The sequence below is a fragment of the Podarcis gaigeae genome (genome assembly GCF_964106915.1).
Source record: "Podarcis gaigeae genome assembly, chromosome: 4".
Lineage (NCBI taxonomy): Eukaryota > Metazoa > Chordata > Lepidosauria > Squamata > Lacertidae > Podarcis > Podarcis gaigeae.
In genome coordinates, this window is record NC_139677.1 from 33,675,675 (window position 1) to 33,692,929 (window position 17,255).

General features: G+C 39.5%; 1 protein-coding gene across 16 annotated transcripts in view; it reads left to right on the plus strand.

Annotated features, from left to right (window-relative positions):
• Positions 1 to 17,255, plus strand: part of TSGA10 (testis specific 10) — a 41,579-nt gene that overhangs the window by 6,738 nt on the left and 17,586 nt on the right. For 9 of the 16 annotated variants that reach the window (XR_014563492.1, XM_083735492.1, XM_083735488.1 and 6 more), the window contains exons 3-12: positions 2,261 to 2,476; positions 4,002 to 4,067; positions 5,053 to 5,220; positions 6,011 to 6,166; positions 10,833 to 11,006; positions 11,147 to 11,224; positions 13,028 to 13,179; positions 13,604 to 13,719; positions 15,684 to 15,838; positions 16,810 to 16,865. Coding sequence is in view for 15 of the 16 variants with exons in the window: in XM_083735495.1 (XP_083591621.1) it covers positions 2,261 to 2,476; positions 4,002 to 4,067; positions 5,053 to 5,220; positions 6,011 to 6,166; positions 10,833 to 11,006; positions 11,147 to 11,224; positions 13,028 to 13,179; positions 13,604 to 13,719; positions 15,684 to 15,838; positions 16,810 to 16,865 (1,337 nt within the window). In the remaining variant the exon portion in view is untranslated. The remainder of the gene's footprint in view (positions 1 to 2,260; positions 2,477 to 4,001; positions 4,068 to 5,052; positions 5,221 to 6,010; positions 6,167 to 10,832; positions 11,007 to 11,146; positions 11,225 to 13,027; positions 13,180 to 13,603; positions 13,720 to 15,683; positions 15,839 to 16,809; positions 16,866 to 17,255) is intronic. The other 7 variants (XM_083735491.1, XM_083735486.1, XM_083735489.1 and 4 more) reach the window with 1 other exon arrangement.

Consider the following 17,255-nt stretch of genomic DNA (forward strand, 5'->3'; position numbering starts at 1 on the left):
TTCTGAAATTTTGGCTATTTGTAACAACTAAACTAGACCATAAACATAACATTTTGCTGTGAAAAATGGATTTGTCCTCTCATTAGAAATGTTGGGACAAAATAATGGCATGGGATCAATGGTTACATTATAATGACTATATAATAGTAGTTAATCAACCTGTTGTGGCATTTTACCATGACAATATCCGTGTGTACTAATGGGCCTTCCCAATGCAAAACCCTATAGGTTTAGCCCATTTGTTTACTGGAGGTATATGGAGAGTAATTACAGTACTTAGCTGCATCAGAACTACTTGGCTTTTATCAGTCTTGATTCAGACCTGACAAAACTCGGTTGATGGATTCTTTAGAAATGGATGAATATTGTGTTTGCCAGATTTGATATCATTTCATTGATCAGAAGAGCATATGCTGATCACAAGACTGCTCATTAGCTGCAAAGGGCAAACGCAATCCATATTCCTTTTATATAACATATGACAAATATTTATTGAATACATAAATTGTTCGGACTGTGGCAGGAATCCACCCAGCACTAATGGGAAAATGTGGCATGATCTCTTAGAGTTATCAAATGAAACTTTAACACATGGTATGATAAAAGTCTGTAATTTTATCAGGACAAGTTACTTGTAGTTTACTGTTGTAACAATGGTTTTCTCAAAATTTATCTTCTGTACTATGAAAATAAATAAAAACAATATTTAAAAAGACTGCTCATTTGCTTAAAGGCTACAATATTAGCAGAAGATTATTGAATTAAAGTGTATTTTATAGGGTTGGTTCACATGACATGCTAAGCCAAACTTGATTTTAGTGAGATGTGAGCATGCTGGTTTTGGGGTAGGAGCTTGCAGCTGCTTTGTTCCCCCCTGATATTTTTTGCTGCCATGCTGCACTTAAGTAAGCCATAATTTGACTTACCATGTCCAAACCATGGCTTATAGTTAAGGTTTCTCTTCACCAGCCATGAACTGTTACCAAAGTTTAATCTTGTTTACAGCTTGTTGTTACCAAGGAGAGAGTTTAACCATGAGCCCTGGTTCAAACAAAGCAAACCTTGGTTAAGCTTGATACAACAATGAAAGGATAAGGGAAGAGCAAAACAGCTGTGAGCTCCTCTCTAGGAGCTTGCATACTTGCACAGTCTCACGAGGATTAGTATGTCATGCAAAACAGTATTATAAGCTTGCTAGTATAACTGGACAGATTTTATTCTAGCGTGCCCCCACCATGTGAGAGCCGTAGACCCTGGATTTTATTTCATACTTCAGGCTCTATTGTATGTTTTACATGGAACTTTGTTATCATTCAACATCACTAGAAACAAAGTTGCTGCATAATTAGGCACGTTCCATGAGCTGCATTATATGTTCTAGCTTTCTAACCTTAGAATTAAGACACTGAATTTGACATACATGCATCACAGGCAGATTTTAAAAGCTTCATTGTCATTCAGGTTCCAGGTAAAAAACAACAATTTCCATACAGCTGGAGGCCCTGCTGGGCATGATGAGGGCAGGTTGCAACATGAGTTCCCCTTGCCCCCATGAGCTTGCCTGTAGTCTTGGAGCCCTTCTGGAAGATGAGGCAAAGTGATTTGGTGGGAAGAACATGGGAGCTGGGTTTGACTTTCACTTCTGGACTAATTATTTAAATAACACATTCCTCTGCTTTATATTAAATCAGTGGTGTGACCTAGCTTTTATAGGCTGGTCACTTTGGCCTTAAAAGTTCTCATTATTTAACCATTATTGGATTTTCTGAACAATTCAGCATATCACTTTTGAAGCACGCCTGAAGTGTTGGTGCTTGCGTGGTTTTTCTGTCTCTCTTAGTCTAGCTTACCACTGGGCTGCTTCACACATGACAGTTTTCTTTTACTGATGTAAAAAAACAACGCTTCATATATACTGTTCCTATTGAAACTTGGTTCATTGAGGCACCACCCAAAGGATTTTGACAGCTGATGAGTTTATAAGGAGTCACAGAGTTAGAGATAATCTAAGATGTTTGGGGCCTGAGCTCTCCAGGACTAAAGCTGGAGTGCCACTTAGTATGTGTGAAATGTATTCCTTTAGTCATGCGTAAGCTCAGCCAGCCATTTCCTTGTGGGAACAAGCAGTTTCAATGTACCTTAAGCATGGTCAGCTGCTCAGGAGCCTTTTACACTTAGTATGTGATAGGGACTAATGTTTTGCTGCCAAGACTTAAGATGTAGGAGAAGTGAAACCATTTTGTTCTGTTTGATTTACAAGGTTGAAGAACTGCGAACAAAAAATATTGAGTTGGAGAAGTATGTTACAAAAATACTTGATAGTAAGAAAGAAGTAACAACTCAAGTGGGTGACTTGGCAAGTAAGAATGAATATCTCTGTAAAGAACTCGCTCATGTAGACAAGTTAGCAGAACAGCTGGAAAAAGAAAAAGAATTTGTATTGGATAGTGCAGACCAGGAAATTGCAGAAGCCAAGGTACTTGAATTAATAATAAAATTTTTATACATGCAATGCTTTTATAGTTTGTTCTTTTTGAGAATTAGTTTCACAATTACAGGAGAAATTTCCATTTCTGGATGCTCATGTAGTTTTAAGAGTTTGCATATGTGAAATACTGGAATTGTAACCAATTGGAAGAGCAGTAGCTCAGTGAATGAGCATCTGGTTTGGATGCAGAAATTCCCAGATTCAGTCCCCAGCATCTCCAAATAGAACTGGCAAAGACTTCTGTCTGAAATCATGTAGAGCTGCTATCAGTCAGTGCAACAATACTGAGTTGGATGGATCAAAGGTCTATCTCAGAATAAGACAGTTTCCTATGTTCCTCTCAGTGTTCCAATAATTTTACAACACACACACACACACACACACACACACACAATGTTGACCAAGTAAAGAGATACAGGTGTAGGTCAAAAAATACTGTGGACATTTAGCCTTGTAATGGTGTAGAGCAAAGGAGGGTAAACTTGCAGGTTGAAACTGTGATATCCATCAGCTGGAGTCTGATATAAAGGGCATACACTTAGACTTAAAGAATTCTGAGCACATGAATTTGTTTTGAGTAATACTTTTATAGTATCAGAACTCAACTCACAGTCCTTCAACATAAAAATCCACTCCTGGTTACCCTAAGCTTTCTTCATTCCAACTGGATAATTTAGGAGGGATTCATTGTGTTGCTGTTATTGTTAAACAATCAGGAGTCAAAAATCCTTACCAATCTATAGCGTGTTCGAAAAGTAACAATACACCTATTGGATAATGTAACTCAGTAGGTGTCTGGTTACTTTTTGAACACCCTGTGCTTCAAATCACCCAGAGATTTATCAGTAGATCCTGATTTACCTTGTGCCCAACTCTGAGCTGCCCTCCCTGCCCCAAAGAGAGGTGCCTCCTCACACTGCCCCCAGCCTTAGTGGCCCAATGGAGACTGGCCAAAGGTGAACATGAGGCCAGCACCTTATCTTGGGTGGCAGCCGCAGGTGCTGGTGGGGCTGCATGGTAGAAAAGCTCTTCTTCAGCACCGGGCACTCAGCTCCCAGGGAGGCCTTGCACACAGCAAGCACAAGAAAGGCCAGCACAGCACCTGCCTGCCTGGCCTCCCTCACCCACTTACATGCTTACTCTGAGGCCGCTTCAGCTCCTGTCAACCAGCACTCCCTGGCCAGCCCCAGAGGCACCATTTGCCTGCAGAGCTTGTAGCCAGGGCTGCTACAACAAACAGCTGAGTAAGCCTTTGGGAGGCAGGACGCAAGAGGGCATCAGAGGAGGGAGGGAAGGAACGAGGGACAGAGGCCAGTGTTGCCTGCAGCACCCCCTGAGCACTGGTTGAAAATCACTGTGCTAACTGACTGGCACCTCAGCTCTACTGGGTTTGTCATTTTCAGCTCATCTTAAATGAGTTATCCAAATGCATTATTAGTCAGTGAAAAATATTTGCCAAATGCTCTATTTTCAGTTGTCTAACTAATCATATTTTTCTTTCTTTTCATTTTAGTCTCAGATTAAATGCCAACAAAATACTATACGGAAATTGGAACATAAAATCAGCGCCCTTAGCTCTGTAAGTTACATATTTTTATTTTTGCTGATGAAACCTCATATCATATGTACATTGCAAAAAACATTTGCAGAGATTAGTACAACTGATACGTCTTTTATAAGATATTTAAATGCATAATTGTAGTGTTAAGAATACATAATATTCAAAATGCCCCTTAGTCTGCATTTTATGTCTTTTCAGGGATCTTTCTCTTTCTTCAGCATTAACAGTGGTTTGACCTCCCTGCATGTCTGTAACACAGAAAGCAATGGGCACAATTCTTTCATATTCAGATTGCATCTCTGTGCACCTGGGAAGACATTGGGGATGCAAGCTGAACATGGTCATTACTGCACCCTTTCCTAACAACCCTTAGGTGTGTGGAGTTGGTGGGCGGGCTTAATTATTACCTAAAGACGTACTCTCTTCAAGTATAGAAATTCAAGGAGTAATCTGTTTATAAGGAAACCTTTTTCCTAGAGCCTTTTCCCTTAGAAATCTCATCTACCTGTCAGAATGGTTTGGGTGTGCCGTTTCACACTTACCTTCTTTTCACTTGCAGAGTGTACTATGTGCACCTGCACCCAAGCTAGGAAGCTCTGCATATTTTTTTTCTGTCTAGCAGAAAGATTGGCAAAAGATCCCTATTTTTCATCCATACCCTGCTTCATAAAGGACAAAGAAGGAAAGAGAAGGCAGGTGGCGAAACCAGTCTTCTTCTCTCACTTAAGTTGTCAGCTATGACATTTGTTCAGTGGTGCACATAGGCATTCATAGCCACATGCATGCTAGGTTCTCCCACTCTTCCCAGCCTTTATTGTGAGATCTGCTTCATACAACCGACTCTATTAATCTTGACAGAAACAGCTTTAATGATTTTATAATATGGTAAATTCTGAAATTCTGAAACATAAAAAATCTTGTTTCTGTAGAAATGTGTAAATATTTGTCTTAGTTGGAAAAGTATGTTTATAGTAATAATTGTTTTCACTTTGGCACTTAAAAGCCTTCCTCAAACATTGAACTATCACAGGAGAAGCGTCCCTCAAGGCTTGACAATTCTATCAAGTCAGCAGAAGAAGACAGATATCAGCTGAAGAAAATGCTTCGAAATACGTCAAGTCCTAGGCGCAGCTCCTCTCATTCTGTTTCAAAGGAGCTTTCCCCCATCCGGGTATATATAACTTTCATAAAGTATAGATTTGTGCATTTTTTCAGCTGATTTTGATTACTTGGCACTATTAATATGCTAGCAAGGGACTGAAGTAAATTAATCAGGCTACCTAAATCCTGTTGAAGTCAGTAAGATTTAAGCAGCTTTACAATGCAGTTCTGTGCATTTCTGTTCAGAAGCAGGCCCAATGAGTTCAGTGGAACTTGCCTCCTGATAAGTTAGAATTGCAGCCTAATGCATATAAAATACAGGTTGCATTTTCTGGTATGCATGCTATCTGGTTCCTGCATACTGCTGTTTGGATTGCAAGGACTAATTGATGATGGATTGGTAGATGGATGGTTCTGTCACTGGGAAGATGTTGTACTACATTATCTTTTGTCGTTTTTAACTTTGTGATATGTACCTAAGTTTATACTATTTTCAAGGTATCTGTCAACTTAAATCTTTGTTTCGACTCATTTCAATAGAATTAATCACATTCTACATAGTATCTAACAAAAAGCATTTCAGAATAGTTAATTGTGGACAGATTAATATGAACTGAACAGACAGAAAGATATCCAATGGTTAGTCATACTCAAAGTAGATTAATTGAATTTAATAGACTTAAAGTCTCTGATTAATACTTAGTTGGATATTGCCCACCATCTTCCTGAATAATTTAAAACTGGATAATCCAATCAAATTCTAAAGTTTGTGACATGGATGTTATTGATTGATTGATTGATTGATTGATAAATCAAAAGGAGTAGAAAAGTAGATCAACTTCTCTTCATTAACTGTTTAGGGATGTAAATCTGATCCAGAATTTCAGCAAATGTTGAGAGACCGTGATGAATATAAGACAATGCTGGAAAGATATGAACGTCACATGGCAGAAGTTCAAGGCAACATCAAGGTTCTCACAGCAGAAAGAGACAAAGTTATTCAACTTTATGATCAGGTAATCTTTACAGGCGTATGGAATATTCTGGTAAGAACAATTTCTGACAAAATATAAAATCTTAAAGTGTTTGGGAGCTGTTAATGTTAAGATTGCCTTAGGAGGCCTTGTTGAAGGTTTGTCATCCTCAGGATTTATGATGTAAAGGTAAAGGTAAAGGGACCCCTGACCATTAGGTCCAGTCGTGGCTGACTCTGAGGTTGCGGCACTCATCTCACTTTATTGGCCGAGGGAGCCGGTGTACAGCTTCCAGGTCATGGGACCAGCATGACAAAGCGAACCAGAGCAGTGCACGGAAACGCCGTTTACCTTTCTGCTGGAGCGGTACCTATTTATCTACTTGTACTTTGACGTGCCCCTTCATGGATCACTGCCTTGCCGTGGCGAAGGGGCTTGAAGAACTCAGAGAAGCTATGAACTATGCCGAGCAGGGCACCCAAGATGAACAGGTCATAGTGGAGAGTTTTGACCAAACGTGATCCACCTGGAGGAGGAACCGGCAAGCCACTCCAGTATCCCTGCCAAGAAAACTCCATGGACAAAGACAACAGGCATATAAAAGTTATGATGCTGGAAGATGAGCCCCTCAGGTCGGAAGGCGTCCAACATGCTACTGAGGAAGAGTGGAGGACAAGTACAAGTAGATTCAGAGCTGATGAAGCGACTGGGCTAAAGCCGAAAGGACGTTCAGTTGCGGATATGCCTGGAAGCGAAAGGAAAGTCCAATGCTGTAAAGAAAAATATTGCATAGGAACCTGGAATGTAAGAACCACGAACCTGGGTAAGTTGGATGTGGTCAAAAATGAGATGGCAAGAATAAATATTGACATCCTGGGCATCAGTGAACTAAAATGGACGGGAATGGGCGAATTCAGTTCGGATGACCATCATATCTACTACTGTGGGCAAGAAACCCGCAAAAGAAATGGAGTGGCCCTCATAGTCAACAAAAGAGTTGCGAAAGCAGTACTGGGATGCAATCTCAAAAATGATAGAATGATCTCGATACGAATCCAAGGCAGACCTTTTAACATAACAGTAATCCAAGTTTATGCACCAACTACTGGTGCGGAAGAAACTGTAATTGACCAATTCTATGAAGACTTACAACACCTTATAGAAGTGACACCAAAGAAGGATGTTCTTCTCATTATAGGGGATTGGAATGCTAAAGTAGGGAACCAAGAGATAAAAGGAACAACTGGCAAGTTTGGCCTTGGAGAGCAAAATGAAGCAGGGCAAGGGCTAATAGAGTTCTGTCAAGAGAACAAGCTGGTCATCACAAACACACTTCTCCAACAACACAAGAGACGACTCTACACATGGACATCACCAGATGGGCAGCATCAAAATCAGATTGATTATATTCTCTGCAGCCAAAGATGGAGAAGCTCGATACAGTCAGCAAAAACAAGACCTGGAGCTGACTGTGGCTCAGATCATCAGCTTCTTATAGCAAAATTCAAGCTTAAACTGAAGAAAGTAGGAAAAACCACTGAGCCGGTAAGATACAATCTAAATCAAATCCCTTATGAATACACAGTGGAAGTGAGGAACAGGTTTAAGGATTTAGATTTGCTGGACAGAGTGCCTGAAGAACTATGGATGGAGGCTCGCAACATTATACAGGAGGCAGCAACGAAAACCATCCCAATGAAAAGGAAATGCAAGAAAGCAAAGTGGCTGTCCAATGAGGCCTTACAAATAGCGGGGGAGAGAAGGCAAGCAAAATGTAGGGAGATAGAGAAAGATACAGGAAATTGAATGCAGATTTCCAAAAATAGCAAGGAGAGATAAGAAGGCCTTCTTAAACGAGCAATGCAAAGAAATAGAGGAAAACAACAGAATGGGAAGAACCAGAGATCTGTTCAAGAAAATTGGAGATATGAAAGGAACATTTTGTTCAAAGATTACCATAATAAAGGACAAAAGTGGTAAGGACGTAACAGAAGCAGAAGACATCAAGAAGAGGTGGCAAGAATACACAGAGGAATTATACCAGAAAGATATGGATGTCTCGCAAACCCCAGGTAGTGGGGTTGCTGACCTTGAGCCAGACATCCTGGAGAGTGAAGTCAAATGGGCCTTAGAAAGCACTGCAAATAACAAGGCCAGTGGAAGTGATGGTATTCCAGCTGAACTATTTAAAATTTTAAAAGATGATGCTGTTAAGGTGCTACACTCAATATGCCAGCAAGTTTGGAAAACTCAGCAGTGGCCAGAGGATTGGAGAAGATCAGTCTACATCCCAATCCCAAAGAAGGGCAGTGCCAAAGAATGCTCCAACTACCGCACAATTTCACTCATTTCACACGCTAGCAAGGTTATGCTTAAAATTCTACAAGGAAGGCTCAAGCAGTATGTGGACCGAGAACTCCCAGAAGTGCAAGCTGGATTTAGAAGAGGCAGAAGAACCAGAGACCAAATTGCAAACATGCGCTGGATTATAGAGAAAGCTAGAGAGTTCAAGAAAGACATCTACTTCTGTTTCATTGACTATGCAAAAGCCTTTGACTGTGTCGACCACAGCAAACTATGGCAAGTTCTTAAAGAAATGGGAGTGCCTGATCACCTCATCTGTCTCCTGAGAAATCTCTATGTGGGACAAGAAGCTACAGTTAGAACTGGATATGGAACAACTGATTGGTTCAAAATTGGGAAAGGAGTACGACAAGGCTGTATATTGTCTCCCTGCTTATTTAACTTATATGCAGAATTCATCATGCGAAAGGCTGGGCTGGATGAATCCGAAGCCGGAATTAAGATTGCCGGAAGAAATATCAACAACCTCAGATATGCAGATGACACAACCTTGATGGCAGAAAGTGAGGAGGAATTAAAGAACCTTTTATTGAGGGTGAAAGAGGAGAGCGCAAAATATGGTCTGAAGCTCAACATCAAAAAAACGAAGATCATGGCCACTGGTCCCATCACCTCCTGGCAAATAGAAGGAGAAGAAATGGAGGCAGTGAGAGATTTTACTTTCTTGGGCTCCATGATCACTGCAGATGGTGACAGCAGCCACGAAATTAAGAGACGCCTGCTTCTTGGAAGAAAAGCAATGACAAACCTAGACAGCATCTTAAAAAGTAGAGACATCACCTTGCCAACAAAGGTCCGTATAGTAAAAGCTATGGTTTTCCCAGTAGTGATGTATGGAAGTGAGAGCTGGACCATAAAGAAGGCAGATCGCCGAAGAATTGATGCTTTTGAATTATGGTGCTGGAGGAGACTCTTGAGAGTCCCATGGACTGCAAGAAGAACAAACCGATCCATTCTTAAGGAAATCAGCCCTGAGTGCTCACTGGAAGGACAGATCGTGAAGCTGAGGCTCCAATACTTTGGCCACCTCATGAGAAGAGAAGACTCCCTGGAAAAGACCCTGATGTTGGGAAAGATGGAGGGCACAAGGAGAAGGGGACGACAGAGGACGAGATGGTTGGATAGTGTCTTTGAAGCTACAAACATGAGTCTGACCAAACTGCGGGAGGCAGTGGAAGACAGAAGAGCCTGGCGTGCTCTGGTCCATGGGGTCACGAAGAGTCGGACACGACTAAACGACTAAACAACAACAACAACAACAACTTTGACGTGCTTTCGAACTGCTAGGTTGGCAGGAGCAGGGACTGAGCAACAGGAGCTCACCCTGTTGCGGGGATTCGAACCACCGACATTCTTATCGGCAAGTCCTAGGCTCAGTGGTTTAACCCATAGTGCCACCTGTGTCCTGATTTATGATGTGCAAATACTTAAAGTGTGGGCTCCTACTTTTGGCACCTAAACTCTGGAATTTCTCTTTCTGGAGGGATATAGGACTGCCTTATTGTAGACTTAAACAGTTTGTTAAAATATTTTGTTTTTCTAGGCTTCCTGCACTTAGGTTTCAATTAATTTTCTGTTTTATTTGTATAGCCTGATTTTATATGCAGAGAGATTTATGATATTTCCCTCTTTTCTTTTTTGTACTATTATAATTTATTATTGTATCCTGCTTGTACATTTACACTGGGGAGAAAAGTTTTGAAATTTTGAAGATGAATGAATGAAGAGATGCTATCTCTTCTTTTGGGACCCATCATGGAAAGTAATGTGAGCAGCAGCTAGTGGGAAGGGGTGGTGCCACAGACCTGACCTAGTAGCACTGCTGCTGCCATGTAGCAGGATGAGGTGGAGTAGGGTGGTTGTGAGGACAGGGTGGTTCAAATATCGTGGTAGGTATGTTAAATTGGCTCTGCTGGTGTGCCTAAACCACCATAACTGAATTGCTACTTTGCCTTACCTCTTCACCATCCTGATACACAGCAGTAATCCTGCTGCCAGGACAGGTCCACATTGACACTCTTCCCTGCTGGCTGCTCCTATGCAAACTCTTAAGAACATAGAAAGAACGGTGATGAATTAGATCAAGGATTGATTTATTCCAGGATCACATTTCCACAGTGCCAGCCTGATGCCTCTGGATAGCTCCCAACCTAAGCAGGTTTTAATAACAACAGGCCTTCTCTGTTGCTTGGGCTATTTGTGGATGTGAAATTATGGGTGGTATTCACTTTGTATATATCTGCTGAAGTAAGTTGGTTCCAGTTTTGTCTTTGGTAGGCTAGTTACAATTTAAGTTGTCTTGAATTGGACAAATCTTCATCTGAGTTTTAATTTTGAATGATAGGCCCAGGAAGAAATAAGTCAACTGCGAAAAGAAGCTATGAAAGTCCCGAAAGCATCCAAAACTGCGATGACTGCACAGGCTGTTTTGAGGCGTGTGGAAACAGAAAGGGATGCAGCTATTTCTGATTTCCGAAGGATGTCCACTGAACGAGATAGCTTGAGAGAGAGGTTAAAGGTTTGACTTTTTATCCAAATTCATTTGTGCAACATCTGTTCAACATAAGACAATTGCCAATACCGTTGTGTGGTATCTAATCTAATAGATTAAATTTTATTATACTAAGTGTATTTGATTTATGTTTTTGTTTGATACAGATTGCTCAAGAGACTGCATTTAATGAAAAAGCTCACCTGGAACAGAGAGTTGAGGAACTGGAGTTAAATGTTCAGAGTGTAAGGGAAAATGTTTCCTTATTTTAAAGATATGGTAGATATAACGTTAAACAAGTGGTTAGAAGCCTGTAAGGACAGAGACATTGAAAAGCTACATTGAATGATTTTTTTGTATAAATATACAACTCTTACTACATTATTCAAGAAACATGCAATTATTTGTATGCATTAATTCTTATATTTTTATTTAGTAATCTATACAGAGCTTTATTTGTTTGTTTGTTTGCTTATTTATTTATTTATTTATATCTCGCCTTTCTCCCAGTGCAGGAGTCAGATCCATGTTGGCTCACAACATGCATTAAATACAGATACAGCTAAAAAGCACACCAAGCAGTTAAAAGTATAAAAAAGTTACCATATTAAAAACAACACTGAATTAAAACAACTTAACCATTTAAAAACCCAACAACAAGAGGAGGAGAAAATATGCAATTCATACCATTAAATGACCCTGCCACAATAGTGGCCAAAGGCCTATCTAAACAAAAAAAGCCTGCCTGCCAGCGAAAGGAGAGAGAGGGCCAACCTAACCTGCCATGGACTAGAGTTCCACAATATGAGAGCAGCCACCAAAAAGGCCCTCTCCCATGTCCCCACCAAATGTGCCTGTGAGGGTGGCAAATGGAGAGAAAGGTGTCCCCTGAAGATTTCAAAACCTGGTCAGGCTTATCTAGGGAGATAGCCTGGACCCAAGGTGTATAGGGCTTTGTAGCTCATGACCAACATTTCAATTGTGCCCAGAAACAGACCAGTAGCCAGTGGGCTTATTGTAACAACGAGTTTCGATTCTCACTGTAACCTGTAACCTTTATTAAAGGGAAATATATTCTTAAGGAATTAGTCCTAGAACCTGTAGTATATAAGATACAGTCTTACTGGGGGGGGGGGGGGAATAGGAGACTGATTTGCTCTCCATTCAGGGTTATCTCCAGGGTTTTGTGTGCTTTGGCAACAGAGCATCAATACTCCCAGTTTGCGCATTAAAGAATTGCCTATTTTTCAGCTAATCAGGTCCTTGCTCTGCTATGCATCGTGTTACATTTGGCTGTTTTTATTAAGATAATGCAATCAGCTGAGGTGGACAAGGTGCTGGTGGCAGTGCATCTGACCACATGCGCCCTTGACCCCTGTCCCTAATGGCTTATTAAATCTAGCAGAGGGAGACTGACTGGTTGGGTCCCTAGTGTGGTTAATGCTTTGCTGCACTGGAGGGGGGCTCTGCTGCATCATCCAAGTCTTCTGTCTGGCTTGGCAGTAAATCACTGTTGTTTCTTTCTCTTACAATCTTTACCCATATACTCTCAGTCTGCTTTCCATGCTCCAAGTCATGGATTTCTTCACAGGTATACACATCCTTACATATAATGCTACTGCTCCACCCTTTTCTGCTTGGTCTATTCCTTTAAAACAGATTATACCCCTCAGTTTCTACATTCCAGTCATGGGTCTCATCCCACCAGGTTTCAGTAATGCCTACCAGGTCATACTTGCAATCCTGAATTAAAAGCTCAAATTCATCTTGCTTGTCTTCCATACTCTGTGCATTTGTGTGGAGACAACTTCTTTGGAGGCTTTTAAGCAGAGGTTGGATGGTCATCGGTCATGGATGCTTTAGCTGAGATTCCTGCATTGCAAGGGGTTGGACTAGATGACCCTTGGGTTCCTTCCAACTCTACGATTCTATAATTCTATAAAAAGTCTGAAAAGGCAACACAAGTAATTTCTAAGTAAAGGTGTATGTTAATTGAAGTAGTTGGATGTTATATAAAGTAATAATTCCTTGTCACTTTAATGTCTCAGCTTGACAATGAGCGATTAGATCAAACATCAAAGATGGCTTTAATGAAGGAGACAATCGAGTCTCTAGAAATGGAGATGAAAATATTGGCAAAAAGAGCAGTAGATTTTGAAAGTGAGCTTAGCAGGCAAAAAGCAACTAATGCTTCACTGAGGTAACTGAAATATGTGTTGAATCAAATATTTTATGTTTCTAAGTTTGTGCCTGTTGACTGGCTATAATCTGAACTTTTTGAGATACGAAGTAGGCTTATTAATGGGATATAAATAATAATGTAGTTTAAAAGGATGGTGATATAATGTATGTTCTACTTTGGCAATAGTTGCTCTTTAGTTAAGTTGGCTTATTTCATACACTAATTCTAAATTACCTAATACCTGATTTGCACTGACTTCTGTTTGAAGAGTTCCATAGCTTGTGCTTAGCTTTTATTCACTGTTAATTACGCGTTCACAAAATTCCCTTGCTCTATAGTCACTAGCTATTAATTAGTTGCCATTTATCATGAGATCCCTTTTAGTGTTAGTGCAAAGTTTGTGTGAAAAGATAAATTTAAACTGCCCTTTGTTAATTTTTAGCATTATGAATGAAAAAATGGAGCATAACATTGCAGAGGCCCAACGACAACTCTCAAAGAAAAAATATGAATTACAGCTCATTCAAGATAAAATTACGTGTCTAGATGAAAAAAATGGTAAGTTTCAAATGCTAACCTTTGAGTAATTTTTAAAATATATTTTATACAGGATTATTTATTGGACCATTGCAATGTGATTTTATGTGGGGCTACCCTTGAGTCTGGTGCAGAATTATTCAGCCTGGTTATCAGGTGCTGGCTATTGACAAAATATAACACCTATATTGTGAGAGTTGCATTTGGCTAGCAGTATGCTATCAAACTATCTTCAAGGTCTTACTATTAAGTATATTAAGCCTAAACACCTGCTGCTTAAAATCTTACCTTATTCATTATACCCCTGCTTGACTTTTGCAACCTGCCTCTGAGAAATGTCTGATGGTGCCTGATAGTGTCAGACTATCCTTAAGAAGAATTGTGCATTTGGCACTGGGGTTATGAAACTCTACCTAGTAAAATCAAGTTGGCATTGTTTGTAATTAGCTGAAAGTGCCCAATTTAGACTTGGTTATTTCAGCAAGCCTTTTTATGCAAACAATTTCCTGTTTTTATAACCTTGTTGAGTGACTCATATTTGTAATCCTGCATTTCTGTTTCTTGAATGTATTCTGCTTGGTTTCATTTGTTATGTCATTTTAGTTTTAATTGTTATTCTGTAGACCACATTTTATGAGTTTTGGGCATAGAAATGAATTATTAATAACAATGACTGGGGCCAGAGACTGGCAAGTCTACAAGTGTCACCCACTAATCCATATGGATGATCTTTTACATCTATTTTGTGCCAAGTTTCTGCCTAAGTTCTGTGATTTATTTAGTCAGGAATATTTGTTTCTATGACTTTAGTACCTGTGAACTGTTTTATATAGGAAGTAGCTGATAATAAATAATATTTAAAATTTAAATCCATGATTTAAATTTTCTGCTTTGCTCACCGAGGTCATGATTGAAATCGCCTTGATCGAAGCACTTTATATTACTGTAAAAACAGTAACAAAACTGCATCCCACAAGCCTTAGGCACAGAGAGGTGTACTTTTCATAGAGCAGGGGGAGCCAATGAGGTGCCCTCCATATGATTTTGGACTACGATTTCCATAAGCCATGGTCATCATGGCAGTGGTCAGGAATGATGGAAATTGTAGTCTTACAAAAACTGGAACATACCTCATTGGCTACCCACAGCCTGTGTCATTACAAGAATGTGACGCAAAGTATAGAGCCCCAAAATGCTACTACAGAAAAGTTCAATTTTCTTGGCTACTTGGGCCAAGTTTGACAATTAAGGACACATCCATGTGATGGTGTTTGTGCTGTATTTATATAAAGTTATTTAGAAGCATTTGAAAATTATTGGAAAATCTGGCAATAATAGTGCTACATATTTATACACATGTATAGTGCATTTCAAGTGTTATATTCTGTGGCAAGTGGTGAGTAGCTAGACCAGTTTCCCCCATTGTTCACTTCCTCCCCAGGCCTGGGCATGAGAGGTGAGGGAGGTTCAGTGCTATCATTGTGGATATAATGAGCACGATAGATTTCTTTAAAATCGCACTATATGTGTTACTGTAAGTAACTTAGCAATGTCAGATTGTCTTGTTATTAACTCTTCTTTTTGCGAATGGTCACTGTTACTAAGGAAATTGTGACTGTCCATTGTATTTCATTTTCTTCTGACCTCATTGTTTCCAGTTTCTCCCCGCCTCCCCACCCCCAATCATGTACATGCACCAACAACTCAGGATAAAATGAAGTGGACTGTACTCCACAAAACCTTTTGCTGCAATAAATTGTTGGCCTTTAAGACGTCACAAGACTGTTCATTGTTTTTTTCTGCAAGACTATCTTATCTAAAAGTTTGCAGTTTGGCCAGAATGTACAGGGAGGGGAACTTGTACATGGTTGCACATGCATAATAAATATTTGTATACTCATCAGAGTTGTTGCTTGATCACAGCCTATTTACCAAAGGTTATTTTAAATTGATAAAATAATGAAATTCTATTATAATATTTCCAGAAAAGCTTTCAAAACAAAATCTTGTCCAACAAGAAGATATTTGTACACTCAATGACACAATAACTGAACTAGATACAGAAAAGGATTCTTTACATGAGCTTCTGGAAGAGAAAGCAGATAAAGTTGCCTCCCTTGAAGAAAGCTTGGCCCTTAAAGTAAGTTTGATATGTAAATGTTTAGATATTTAAGATTCATCATATTTAGAATTTTTTTATGCTTATGCAGGAAGGAGACTTCATATTTGGCATGTAGCTTTTGAAAGTACACATTTACAGACAAAGTAAATGATACAAGCATGAATTGTTCTAGTGATGGGAAATTGACATTTCTGTGGATTATTTTTGAGTAATTCTGTTTTAATATGCAAATACGTGGATTAGTAGGGTTAAAACATTCTGCTTATTAAAATTGGTGCTTTTAAGATTCAGTTTAAACATACACCTTCCAATACTACTAATAATATGATTATGACTTTTAAGTACAGTTTTAAATATAGAATGAGGAACTTCACTACCATCTAGAAAACTGTTAAAATGCTATATATTTTTTGCAAATAACTTTCTATCTCTGTACATGCTGTTTGTAGGTCTTGTAGCCAGAGACTCTGTAAACACTATGTTGTATATGTTGAGATTCTAATAGCAACTTTAGGGGGCATTTTGATTGAGCAAACCATGTCACGTGAAAGGGTTAATTACACCCCCTTCCAGCACCTCAGTTCAGAGATTTCTGAGACTTTTGCTGCAAAGTTTGCATGTGCCATGATATTAAATCTCTACCATATTTATTTTGCTGTTCTGGCAGCCTAACATTGCAATCAAATGCATGTCTACTTAGAACTAAGCCCCACTGAGCTCAATGAGACTTATTCCCAAGCAAGTGTGTATAGGATTGCAGTCAAAATGTTAAAAACCTGTGGAGTGCAAGCTTATGTACAATTACTCAGAAGTAAATCCTGCTCTGTTCATTGGAGTTTACTCTCATATAAGGATGAGTAGAATTGCAGCCTTAATCTTATAAAATATTACTGAACAAAAGAAACTAACATGAAAAAACAAACTATTTCCTGTTTTGTTCATCTCTTTTTTACTAACTGAGGAAAAATACATTTTTATTTATTTTCAAGGAAAAGACCATTTCAGATTTGAAGTGCCTACTTTCTGATATGGAGAAATCAACAAAGTAAGATGTAAACTCTGGATTTTGTTCTTTCTTTTAAAGTTATTTTTACTTAACTTGAACTATTCTGTTAGAATTTACATATATAAATTAATCTATTCTGTATTTATAACTTGTAATATTAGACTTAAGGGACGTGGGTGGCGCTGTGGGTTAAACCACAGAGCCTAGGACTTGCTGATCAGAAGGTTGGTGGTTCAAATCCCCGCGACGGGGTGAGCTCCCATTGCTCAGTCCCTGCTCCTGCCAACCTAGCAGTTCAAAAGCACGTCATAGTGCAAGTAGATAAATAGGTACCGCTCCGGCGGAAGGTAAACGGCTTTTCCGTGCACTGCTCTGGTTCGCCAGAAGCGGCTTAGTCATGCTGGCCACATGACCCGGAAGCTGTACGCC